Source organism: Eubalaena glacialis, chromosome 9 (genome assembly GCF_028564815.1).
Source record: "Eubalaena glacialis isolate mEubGla1 chromosome 9, mEubGla1.1.hap2.+ XY, whole genome shotgun sequence".
In the NCBI taxonomy this organism is placed as follows: Eukaryota; Metazoa; Chordata; class Mammalia; order Artiodactyla; family Balaenidae; genus Eubalaena; species Eubalaena glacialis.
In genome coordinates, this window is record NC_083724.1 from 52689680 (window position 1) to 52702136 (window position 12457).

The following is a 12457-nucleotide window of genomic DNA, read 5'->3' on the forward strand; positions in this document are numbered from 1 at the left end:
GGTATTTCTCAATAGATTTGGTACGAGAAGCTCCTTGTGTCTCAGTCTTAATGCTGACAGTGTCATCAGGAGAGCTTTCCAGTTAAACCTGTCCAGAAGGACCTGTTCCACTTCACTGTCTTCTTCATCCCCTGCTCCATGCCTGGAAAAGTTGATTTGCTAGCTCAATTACTTTCGTACTCTGAGTAACTAACTTCATGAGAACTTCTCTCTCTTAAAGTTCATCTCTGAGTTGATCCTACTGCTTTTCTTTCCTGCCTCTCAGCCTTAGCTGATGTTGAATCTTTTTGACTGCTTCAAACAGCAGGATGCTTACACTCTGCTGCTTTTACGTATGGGAATCTATGTTTAATTATGTGCTTCTTGGGGATTGACTCAGCTCTTAAGGCAAAAACTTCATGCTTCATGTGAGAGGGGACAATACGGTAATGGGAATTAGAAGAGTTCTTCAGTTTCAATAGTCAGGTAGACTATCTGGTGAAGAAAAACACAAAGAGTGTGTGGAAGTCTTGGCACATAGGTGCAATTATTTTTCACGCCACCATTAGTCAGTAATTGGGCCTAGAGTTTGCAGCAGTGAAACCAGAACAAAGAAGTCATTGTCTCCTAATTAATAGATAGGGTAATAATATCAAAGTTTTGTCCATTTAAAAGTTCACCGGGACACATTATTTCAGAAACCTCCAGTGTTTTTTTGCTCATAGTAAAGAATGGCTCACTGTGATAGTGTATGTAGAAAAGTATTTAGTGGTTTCTGGCTCAAAAATGGCATTTTTATTACCCTGTCACTTAAGCATGATGGTGTGGTCCCACTGAGAAAAGGAAGACTTGGAGACCACAGCTTACATGGCCAAATTCTCAGTTGCTATATGTGAATTTTTACTCTGCTCACTGTCTTTAGCATAGGCATTCTCAGCCTCAACACCACAGTCTGCACTCAGTATCCACAGGGGATTGATTCCAGGACCCCTCAGGGATACCAAAATCCGTGGATGCTCAAGTCCCTTATATAAAATGACGTAGTACAGTTGACCCTCTGTATCTGTGGGTTCCACAGATAAAGAGGGCCGATTGTATTGACGTTTTGGACTGGATAATTCTTTGTTGGGAAAGGTAGGACCCTCCTGAGCATTGTAGGATGTTTAGCAGCATTCCTTGCGTCTACCTACTAGATGCCAGTAGCACCACTTCTTCTAGTTGTGGCAAGCAAAAATGTCTCCAGAATTTGCTAAGTATCCCCTGGGGGCGAAATCACCCCCAGTTGAGAAACACCACTAGCAGGTTAGTACTCCCAGACTAGTTTCTTCTAATCTTCTGCCTCCTGGCCAATGCATTACTTTTTATGTCTTCCCAAACCAAATATTTGGATATTAAGTTTAGTTTTCTTGAAAAGTTAAAACCATATAATGCTTTATGAATCTGAATGAAATGACTTTTGAAATATCCATATCTCCATTGCACTTTGTTAATGCAGAAAAATTGCAAGGAAAATTTCAAATTGTTCTTGAGTCTATACACTTGCCTAGTCACAGAGCTCTAGTTTTACAGGTAGCAAACATATAATTAAAGAGTAGAATTACCATCAGTTTGTTGATTTCAGCTTTTCTCTGAACGCATGGGAATTTGGTCTGGACTTGGGGAGTTGTCACTAGTTGGTGCTATCACATTTGGTGTTTGGTTACCGCAACTTGCTAACTGTACAAACTGGGTTGGGGGAGAGAAGAGGGAAGAGGGACTCTGACCCTTGGTGTCTAGGAAGTTGGTCGACCCAGAGGTGATGGCAACCTGAGAAGCCATGTGGACCACTGTTAGAAGCCCATCCACTTAGCCTGGCACACAGATATAAATTCTGGTGGTTCCACCTCTTCGCTTCACTTCTGCCTTGCCTTTTACTTATTTATTTTTCTATGCACTACCCCCCTCCCACTAGACTGTGAGCCTTGTGAGAACAAGGGCCTTGTCTCCTTTGTTCACACTGTGTCCCCAGCTCCTACAATAATAGTACCTGGAAAATAGTAATAAGAGAGAGAGGTGTTACCAAAATTGTTTTTTTAAAAATCAATATTGATTATAAATATAAGTTAAATATATGAATCATTTTTTTATTTGGTCCTCACGTCACGCTTGGGTACTATAACATTTTAACTGATCCACTTGAATTTAATCTCTTTCCCTATCTCAGTTTAATCCACACACAGCTATGAAGACAATCCTTGTTGAGCCTTTTAGCCCCCTAGCACAGGGCCCAGTATGCAGTCTATCAGTGACTAAATGGACGAGATTCCCCTGCTCGAGGACCCAGTGTGGTGTCCTCTCCTGTACTTGGTCATCCCCCTCTCTTCTAGCCTCGTCTTTCCTTGAACTGCACTAACAGGCTCTGCCTGGCTCTTCTCCACCACCTACCTGTCTTTCCATTTTACTCTCTCATCACTTACCTTGTCTTCAGAACTCATCTCCTGGTTAACTCCATTCTGTTTTTGATCATTTATTCATATATCATCAGATTGTGCTTGTTGATAATATACCTTTGTAACTGACCTAACTTAGTGTTATGTTTAGGGTGTTTGGCATTTATCTCACAGCTAGACTGTACCTCATTTTATTTCTTATAAATCCTTCCTCCTACTCTTTCCATTGAATAGGACCATTTTCTGCACCCAATTAAGCTTTCAATAAATGCTATATAATGAAGGTAGAGGTGGTGCCAGGAGCAGTCTCTACCACTGGATTTCCAGACATTCAGAAAATTCTTGTAAACACCAGGGACAGCCCTCTGATTCCAGACTATTTCGTTAGAAGCTGTTACTTTCTGGATTCCAGTTGCAGATAACAGCCAGTGGTTTTTGGCTTTGTGTAAGCAGGCATAGCTCTGTTAGTCCAAAAAGGCTTTTTAGGAAGTTAAGAGCCTCCTTTATAACCCATTCAGAGATTTTTTTTTTTAACTGTTGTTTTTACACATCCTTAATTATTCTTGAATTTATCAAATGTTTTGTGATGAAAATGTTTTAATGTAACATCTCCCCCAGTTTATCATTAAACATTTTTCTTTTCAAGATCTGGTCTTAATTTTTTTTTTTTTTTTTTTTTTTTTGTGAGTGGGAGAAGAAGACACTGGGGAGAGAGTACTGTATCCATTAGAGTTTCAGTTTTGCTCTAAGTAACAGAGACCGCAAACAAACAATAGCTAAACAAAATAAAAGTTTATCTTTCACATAAATGTGTAGAGGTAGGCTTTCCAGGAGCAGTGTAGTACTCTGATCCGCAAAGCTCTTAGAGACCCAGGTTCCTTCTAGCACCTTGTTCCTCCATCCCTAAGTATGATCTCATAGTCCAAGATAGCAGTGCTATTGTTCCAGTCACCACATCTGCATTCCAGGCCGCAGGATGGAGGAAGGAACAAAGAGAAAGGCTGTCAAAGAACAATTCCTGTGTCTTTTAGGGGAGGCTTTTGGGAGTTGCTACTTGACATATCTGCTTATGGCCATACTAACAGCAAAGGAGGCTAGGGAAATATAGTGTTTATATTTGACCAACTAAACAAAGAGTCCTATTAGTGTAGAAGAACGAGGTAACATACTGAGGAACATCTAGTTATCTTTGCTATGGCTGCGCCATACATCCCTCTGTCAAATGAGCTTTCTTGGAGTTTATTTCAATACATTCCTCTTGCTTCAAAACAGTGACGTCTTGTAATCATATTTTTTTAAAAGATGAATACCTATGTGTTGTAAAAATTTGTAAAAACATAAAGAACAACGTTAAAATCACCATGATTCCACAACCTAAAGATAATCACTGAAACAGCATCATGTAAGAAATGTCCTTAACACTAATATAGAACAAGCAACTTCAGACTACAGAGTATTTAGATGTTTTTCAAGGTTCTCTGCTGTACTGTATATGCAGTTATTCCTTCAGTAAACATTATAAAACATCTTAGTCCCCAGCATCTTGTTAATTCATGTGTGTGGTTGGAAGGGAGAGCAAAGAAAGAACTTTTAAAAATTAAATTTGTTGCTCTCAAGATATTGACAGTCTAGTACTGACAGGCAAGACAAACATATATGAAAAAGTTGGTAAATCAATCAGGGCATATAAGTGCTGTATTTGTGTTAATGTATGTAAAGGTACACTAGAAAGCAGAAGACAAAATAATCATGACACTAGGTGTCTTTATTTAATGGTAGAATAATTAGTACTGTGGACAACTGTTTGGAAAAATGACACCTTGAGGATACATCTTGCTTTTTAGTTGCTGGAGAATGAAATTTGGATTACAAGTCCTTAAAACAGTCTGATCAAGCTTAACATGGTTAAATTCTAACCTCTCCTGATTCCCAGATTTAGAAGTCCAAAGTTCATTTAGGGGTAATTCAGCATGACCTGTGCCTTTTGTGAACTTCAGAAATAACTAAAGATGGCCCAGTTGAATTTTGCTGAAAAATGGACGTGATTTTTTTTTTTTAATCCTGACGTTAGTGCATTAAAAAAAAAATGTTTTTGAGGAGAAATCAATGAAAATTAACCTTTCCTAATGAAAATGCTTAAGCGGGAAAATTAACGATGTTAAGACATACACACAAAAACCTAAGCGCTCTACCAAAATACTAACAATTGCCACTAGATGGTGAGATATGAGTGACTTTTTTCTTTAGATGGTCCGTACATAACATTCTTTTTTTGTATTCCTCATCGTGTTCTTTTGTTTTTTTGAAGTATAATTGCTTTACAATATTATAGTAGTGTACAATATTATATATAGGTGTACAGCATAGTGATTTTTGTTAACAAGCAAAGTGGTTTTTAAAAAGTTATTTTATTTTCTAAGAAACCTTCACTCGTGGCAAAGGCACAGTGGAGATTACTGTTAAAGGATAACTCCTTGATCCCTGTCCTGAGCCGAGCGCTGGGAAGGTTTCCGCCCGCCCGCCCGCTCTGGAACCCATGCCGCGGCGGGTGCTCTCGGAACCCACAGAGAACAGTGGGGCCCATTGTGCCTCCGGCTTCCTCAGGTGGCCCAGGGCCGAGGCCGCCAGTTTCCACACCAGAACACACACCCTTTCATGAAGAAGGGACCTGTGCGGCAAAGACAGAGCCTCTCTGTGGAGACATTGAAACTGCCGGCTTTCTTTTGACTCCTGGCAAAACTGGCCAGAAGAACACACGTTTTCAAAAGCTCCGGGCTTCCTGTTTGCATTCAGAAAGCGGGGGCCGCCGAGTAGCTGAGGGCGCCCGGGGGTGGGGTCGGCGAGCCGCTGCGACCTCATTGGTGAGGACCCGGCCTATGGCGTGTGCGCCCGGCCCGCCGGCCGAATTCCCCCAGTGTCCACCCTCCTGCCCTGACGGGGTGGAGAGCCTGGACCCCCGAGCTGGAGTGCGGGCGGCGGGCCGGTGGGAGCGCAGCGGGCGCCCGGTAGGTGTGCGGCCAGCGGGCGGGCGACGGGGCCTCCCCCGGGGCGCAGTCCCCGCCGGCCCGGGAGCGGCGCGGGCGGCAGCGGGGAGCACCCGGCCGGGAGGGTCTAGGCCGGCCCAGCTTAGAATCAACCCGTGCCGTGAGATCTGTCTGACACCCAAGCCTGCCGTTTTTCTTTGCTGATGGAATTTCAGGCAGCACTGGAAACAGGTCTGGCTGCATACTTTGAGAGAGTATGTTGTCCTTGTGGAGTTAAAAAGGAAAGAAGACACGTTCTGTTTGCCTGAGCACAAGTTTCCGGGCACAGAGCTCCTCATCAGCTTACCCTTCCTTAGGCTAGAAAATGATTGGTGTTGAGCACCTCTTTCAAATAGAATCCTTTTTCCACGTGGTTTAAAACTGAAATCTAATGGCCAGATTCTAACAGCTAGAACAATTTGTTGTTTTAAATGAGGACACGAAGAGAACATAACCTTTTTATTCCTCTGCCTGGCAGTTTTCTTTTTTGTACTTTTCTTTCCAGCGTTTCAGAGGGAAGAGGGGGAGTGGAGGTAAAAGGTTTACTCAGAGCTTTCACACTGTCGGGTGTCACATTCAGCACTGTCAAGGGTGGGAAGCACAGGCCAGCAATCCAAATTGCTGGAAGTACCTGGACTTTGACAGAAGTTAGGTGGGCTTTTACACCCAAGGGTAGGGGCAGGGGTACAGATGGCTTGCATTTTTACTCATCACTTTGGGATCCTTCCCATAGCTCTCAAATGCAGATCTTGTTATTATGACTCTAGGAAAACACATTACTTAATCCTGCAATTTAAACAAACAAAAACCGGCCTTGTTTTTCAGTTTGAAATGCATAGCTCAGGTCAGCAGCAAGGTCTGTGCCTTGAAAGATTCCTGTTTTCCTTTTCTAAATGGTTTAGCCAGAAGTAGCATTTATCAAATGCCACACGATCCAGTGTTTGGAGTATAGGTTTGCCCTTATTTTCATTCTCCTTTGCATCTGTTTGGATCCATCACAAATGCAAAACAAGGTATTCTTGGAATAGTGAATGTTTTGTCCAAAAGAAGTCAAAGAGGAAAAAACGTTTCCTTTGGTGGGATAGGGTTTGGTTTGGTTTTTAAATGGGAAGACACAATATAGGTGAAGTTTGTCCTCCAACTGTCCTTGCCCCCATGCTGCTGGAGTTAATCACTCGGTGTCCCCTGTGTCCCAGCTTTCTTTGCAAGGAAGGTGTCAAGGCAAATTGTGACCTTGTGGGGGTGGTCAGGCACTGGGGTATGCTGGCCACCAGTTAGAAAGGCTGTATGGTCTGCAAAAGAGCAGTAGGTGGGAGAACTCAGGTCCAGGCTTCCTGGATCTGCACTGACCTGGTCTGTTACTTTAAGACTTCTCACTTTTTGTGCCTCAGAGTACACTTTATAAACTAGGAGTCATAATGACTGCTGTCTATACTTCAAAGGGACTGTAGACGGCAAAAGAAATGATCAACTTGAAAATGCTTTCCAGTCTTTTTAATGCATTCTTTTTAAAAAATCAAGTATTTAGTAAGGACTTACTGTGTGCCTGGCTCTTAAAAATCATTTTCTCATTACATTCTTTTAACAACCTTATGATTTAAATACTTGTATTTGCATTTTTACTCAGGGGGAAACTGAAGTTCTGAGAGGTTTGTGAACTCTCTCACCCAGTTGTTAAGTTGTAGATTCAGGGTTAGAACATAGATTTGTCAACTCTTAAATCATACTAGCTTACCACACTGCAACATACGACAAATGTTAGTTTTTACCATTATGAGTATTACATGGCATTATAATATTCTCTTCTTTCTCTCTTAGGAAAAGCAGATGATGTTCTTTATGGAGATCATGACAGGGGACAAAAAGGTCCTTATTTTGTGGAGACCCCCTATGGTTATCAACTAGACTTAGATTTCCTCAAATACGTAGATGACATACAGAAAGGAAACACCATCAAGAAAGTGAACATCCAGAAGAGGCGGAAGCCATCTGTGCCATGCCCAGAAACCAGGGCCACACCTAGTCATCAAGGTGTGTGGACTTCCACTGAATCCCTCTCATCCTCCAACAGTGATGACAACAAGCAGTGCCCCAACTTCCTCCTAGCCCAAAGTGAAGTTACATCAACTCCAATCCCAAGGCCACCTGCCCCTCTGGAGACCTCACCCACTTTTCTTACCATCCCAGAAAGCCGACAGCTGCCACCAGCATCCCCGCAACTCCCAAAGCACAACCTTCATGTCACCAAGACACTGATGGAGACCCGGAGAAGACTCGAACAGGAGAGAGTCACCATGCAGGTGGCACCTGGTGAGTTCCGAAGGCCCAGGCTGGCCAGTTTTGGAGGCATGGGCTCCACGAGCTCCCTCTCCTCATTTACGGGTTCTGGAAACCACAATCCTGCCATGCACCAGCATCAGAATGGCTACCAAGGCAACGGGGATTATGGTGGCTATGCCCCAGCTGCTGCCACCACTTCTTCCATGGGGAGTTCCATCCGCCACAGCCCTCTGAGCTCAGGGATCTCCACTCCGGTGACCAACGTGAGTCCCGTGCACCTGCAGCACATCCGTGAGCAGATGGCCATTGCCCTGAAACGCCTGAAGGAGCTAGAAGAGCAGGTGCGAACCATCCCTGTGCTCCAGGTAAAGATCTCTGTCTTGCAAGAGGAGAAAAGGCAGTTGGTTTCACAGCTGAAAAACCAAAGAGCTGCATCCCAGAACGATGTCTGTGGTGTGAGAAAGAGGTCCTACAGTGCTGGGAATGCATCCCAGCTGGAACACGTCTCCAGGACCCAGAGAAGTGGCGGGGAATTATACATTGACTATGAGGAGGAAGAAATGGAGAGTGCGGAGCAGAGCACCCAGAGGATAAAGGAATTCCGGCAGCTCACAGCAGACGTGCAGGCCCTGGAGCAGAAGATCCAGGACAGCAGCTGTGAGGCCTCCTCAGAGCTCAGGGAGAACGGGGAGTGTCGGCCTCGAGAGTGCCAGTCTGTGGCTGTGGGTGCTGATGAGAACATGGACAGCATTGTCGTGCACCACAGGGGCGCCGGGTCCTGCAAGGATGCTGCTGTAGGCACAGTCACCGAGACGAGGAATTCTGGGGTCAGCGTGACAGAAGCCATGCTTGGAGTGACTACTGAAGCTGACAAAGAAATTGAGCTGCAACAGCAGACCATAGAAGCCTTAAAGGAAAAGATCTATCGCCTGGAAGTACAGCTTAAAGAAACCACCCATGACCGGGAGATGACTAAACTCAAGCAAGAGCTGCAAGCTGCTGGCTCCAGAAAAAAAGTTGACAAAGCCATGATGGCCCAGCCGCTTGTTTTCAGCAAGATGGTGGAGGCAGTGGTACCCACAAGAGACCAAATAGCTGGCAGTCACGTGGACGTGGTTGACACCTGTGTCGGGACCTGCGTGCAGACAAATAGCGTAGGCACTTCCTGCCAGCCCGATCGTGAGAATAAAGTGGTGGGGCCTGAGCTGCCCATGAATTGGTGGATTGTTAAGGAAAGGGTGGAAATGCATGACCGATGTACTGGGCGGTCCGTGGGGACGTGTGACAAGAGCGTGGGTGTGGACATCAGCGTCTGTGAAACAGGCAGCAACACGGAGGAGTCTGTGAACGACCTGGCACTCCTCAAGACCAACCTGAATCTCAAAGAAGTCCGCTCCATCGGCTGCGGAGATTGCTCTGTCGATGTGATCGTCTGCTCCCCAAGGGAGTACACCTCCCGGAGTGTGAACACGGAGGCCGTCAGCCAGGTGGAAGCTGCTGTCATGGCAGTGCCTCGAACCACGAGCCAGCACAGCAGCACGGTTCTAGAACAGGTGTCCCAGTTCACCAACACCGAGACAGCCACCCTCACAGAGTCCTGCACCAACACTTCCCTCAGCACCATGGACAAGCACACCAGCACCCGGACTGTGGAGATGCGGACTGTGGCGGTCGGAGAAGGCCGCGTCAAGGACGTCAGCTCCGCTAAGATGCGGTCCGTCGGAGTTGGAACGGTGCTCTCTGGCAGCTCTGGGTTTGACAGGCCATCCTCTGTGAAGACCAAAGAGTCGGGCGTGGGGCAGATCAGTATTAACGACAACTATCTGGTTGGTCTGAAAATGAGGACCATAGCTTGTGGTCCTCCCCAGTTGACGGTGGGGCCCGCAGGCAGCCGGCGGAGTGTAGGGGTTGGGGATGAACCTGTAGGAGAGTTCGTGGAGAGCCCCCAGCCCCAGGCTCCGTCCAGAATGGTGACAGGCTTGGATCACTACATTGAGCGTGTCCAGAAGCTGCTGGCAGAACAGCAGGCGCTGCTGGCTGAGAACTATAGTGAACTGGCAGAAGCTTTTGGGGAACCTCGCTCACAGATTGGCTCCCTCAACTCCCAGCTCATCAACGCCTTATCGTCAATCAACTCTGTCGTGAAGTCTGCAAGCGCTGAGGAGCTGAGGCCTGACTTCCTGAACACCAGCCTGGGTAAGGTCACAGGTAGGTGGCGCTCCTGAGGGTCCTGGGAGTGAGAAAGGATGGGGACAGTGGAAATCCAGGAGGTAGGGATTTTTTTTTTTTTTTTTTTTTTTGCCTGGCGGAGCCATTTTTTGGAACCATGGAGAAAGCTTCAGAATGGTAATGGGTAGAATGAACACCAAGAATCTAAATCCATAAGCAGCTGTGCTGATTCTCATTATCTGATAGTTTCATTAAGGCTAGAAGAAGAAAAGCATACTAGTGTTGGCTGGCTTAGGGGCTGTCTTCGGGGGCTGCTGGTTTGATAGATGTCTTTCAGTTATTTACTTGCTCATGTTATACAGGATGGCCTGGAAAAAAGTCCTGCCCTGTTTGTAACCACAATTACCAGTATATGATCAATGAAAAAATACTGGTATGAAGTGTTTTTAATCAGAACTTTTTATGAGGGGAGAGAGAGTCCATTAATTCATGTATCAGTTCAACAAATAATGATTAAATACCTGCTTTGTTTCAAACATAGGTATAGGCTCTTGTTTTCATGGTGCTTACATTTCCAGTTGGGGGCACAGGCAATAAACAATATACCTAAATATGTCAGGAGGTGATACATGCCATGAAGGAAGGAACTCCACTTAGAGGAACAGTGAGTGGTGGCGGAGAGGTGAGGGCAGTTGGAGATGGCGTGGTCCAGGAAGGCCTCTCTGACAAGGAGCCCCTGCGCCAGAACCCTGAGACAAGGGAGGCCTTTCCCACTGTTCATTTTGTTAGGTGCTTACATTTTTGTCTTTCTCATATTTTCCCTTATTCATTGGGATTCCTGCTCACCCCGGCTTTTCTTTTTTCTTTTTTCTTAAATTAATTTATTTATTTATTTTTGGCTGCGTTGGGTCTTCGTTGCTGCACGCGGGCTTTCTCTAGTTGCGGCGAGCGGGGGCTGCTCTTCGTTGCGGTGCGCGGGCTTCTCATTGCTGTGGCTTCTCTTGTTGCGCAGCATGGGCTCTAGGTGTGCGGGCTTCAGTAGTTGTGGCACGTGGGCTTCAGTAGTTGTGGCTCACGGGCTCTAGAGCGCAGGCTCAGTAGTTGTGGCGCACGGGCTTAGTTGCTTCACGGCACGTGGGATCTTCCCGGACCAGGGCTCGAACCCGTGTCCCCTGCATTGGCAGGTGGATTCTTAACTACTGCACCACCAGGGAAGGCCCTGGCTTTTCTTTAAATTGAAGCTAATAATGGAGAAATTACCCTGGAAGATTTGGTGACATGCTATTTCCCTGTGAGCCTCACTAAAATAAGTTCCCCTGTTGTCAGCTGCATGTGGTTCTAATTGTACATATTATCATCCTACCACTGGGTTCCATTCCTGGCTCTCCAGCTGTCACAAAGCCGCATGACCTGGGGAAGGAAAGTCATCCTTCTTTATACTTCCTTGTGAAATGGGCAGTCAAAGGGCATCCATCCTGTAAGGTGGTCAGTGTGTTCATCACTGGCCCCCAGTGAGCGCAAGGTGGCCTTGGTCGTCCTTGGGGGGTGCTGCTAGCACGTCCAGTGTGGTTTCTTTTGTTGATGTGCCAAACTGTAGCTGAGGTTTGGGAAGTACTAAAAAACGCACTCTCTGCTCTGGCCAAGTGCTACACATAAAATGAATTAAAATGCTTCAAATGATTGGTGTAGTGTGCATTAAATTTAATTTTATGTGAAAACGTGCAGTAGAGACTTAAATGTAGCTTAATAAACAAAAAGTTCAAGTTCTTTGTTTCCCTCTATAACCAAAAGAGCAATGGTTAAAATAGACTGAAATAGATTATTTTTATATCTTCTGAGGTTTCACCTCCAAACCTGAATTAGTTAGTTTTTAGTAGCTGTGCTGTGGAGCAGATAGCTTATTGTGGAAGAAAATTGAACATGACAATGACAGCTGATGTATGACAGATTTTTGCCTTTTGGAGTTAAAGGAGTCTAATAAATGTACAGGGAGTCATTTTAGAGTCAAGAGATTAAAATGATGTGTGAACCGAAGCAAGATCTTAAGTAACTAATAATATGTCTGTTTCTACTTCTTTTTAAAAATCATGATGTCAGATGTTGAAGTCAAAATGAAACTCTTAAATACCTCCAGACACAGATGGTACACTGCATCATCCGTTGTAAGAGCATTTCCTGCCAGCCTTCCTTCCTCCTCCCGAAACTGGGGTTTCTATTTCACATTCCTGCCAAAAATATTCAGGTGAATCATTGGAGTAATCTGCCTGACACCCAGAGCACCAAGACCCAGGGAGGAAGTTTTGTCTGGCTGTGTTACAGTGTTTTTTGGTCTATTTCCAGTCACACTGACATTCCAGACATCACTATTTCGATCTGACCCTACATATGAACACGTAATTAATCAGCTAAAATGCAGGAGACCTATAACATTTGTGAACAAAAGTATAAATATTCTTCATAGAACTTATTTGATCATAGTGGCAGCTCCCTCTCAGAGCATGCAAGAACAACTTTAAATTATTTCTGTAATTCCCATCACATTTGTATTTTGCTTTAAAGTTCTAATGAAGGAATTAG

At 44.9% G+C, this 12457-nt stretch overlaps 1 protein-coding gene across 8 annotated transcripts in view; it reads left to right on the forward strand.

Moving 5' to 3' along the window:
• The window catches only part of KANK1 (KN motif and ankyrin repeat domains 1), a 187247-nt gene that overhangs the window by 152368 nt on the left and 22422 nt on the right, over positions 1-12457 (forward strand). For 6 of the 8 annotated variants that reach the window (XM_061200372.1, XM_061200371.1, XM_061200373.1 and 3 more), the window contains one exon: positions 7250-9919. In XM_061200372.1, coding sequence (XP_061056355.1) covers positions 7250-9919 — 2670 coding nt within the window. Of the gene's footprint in view, positions 1-5343; positions 5414-7249; positions 9920-12457 lie in introns of those variants that run through there. The other 2 variants (XM_061200376.1, XM_061200374.1) reach the window with 2 other exon arrangements.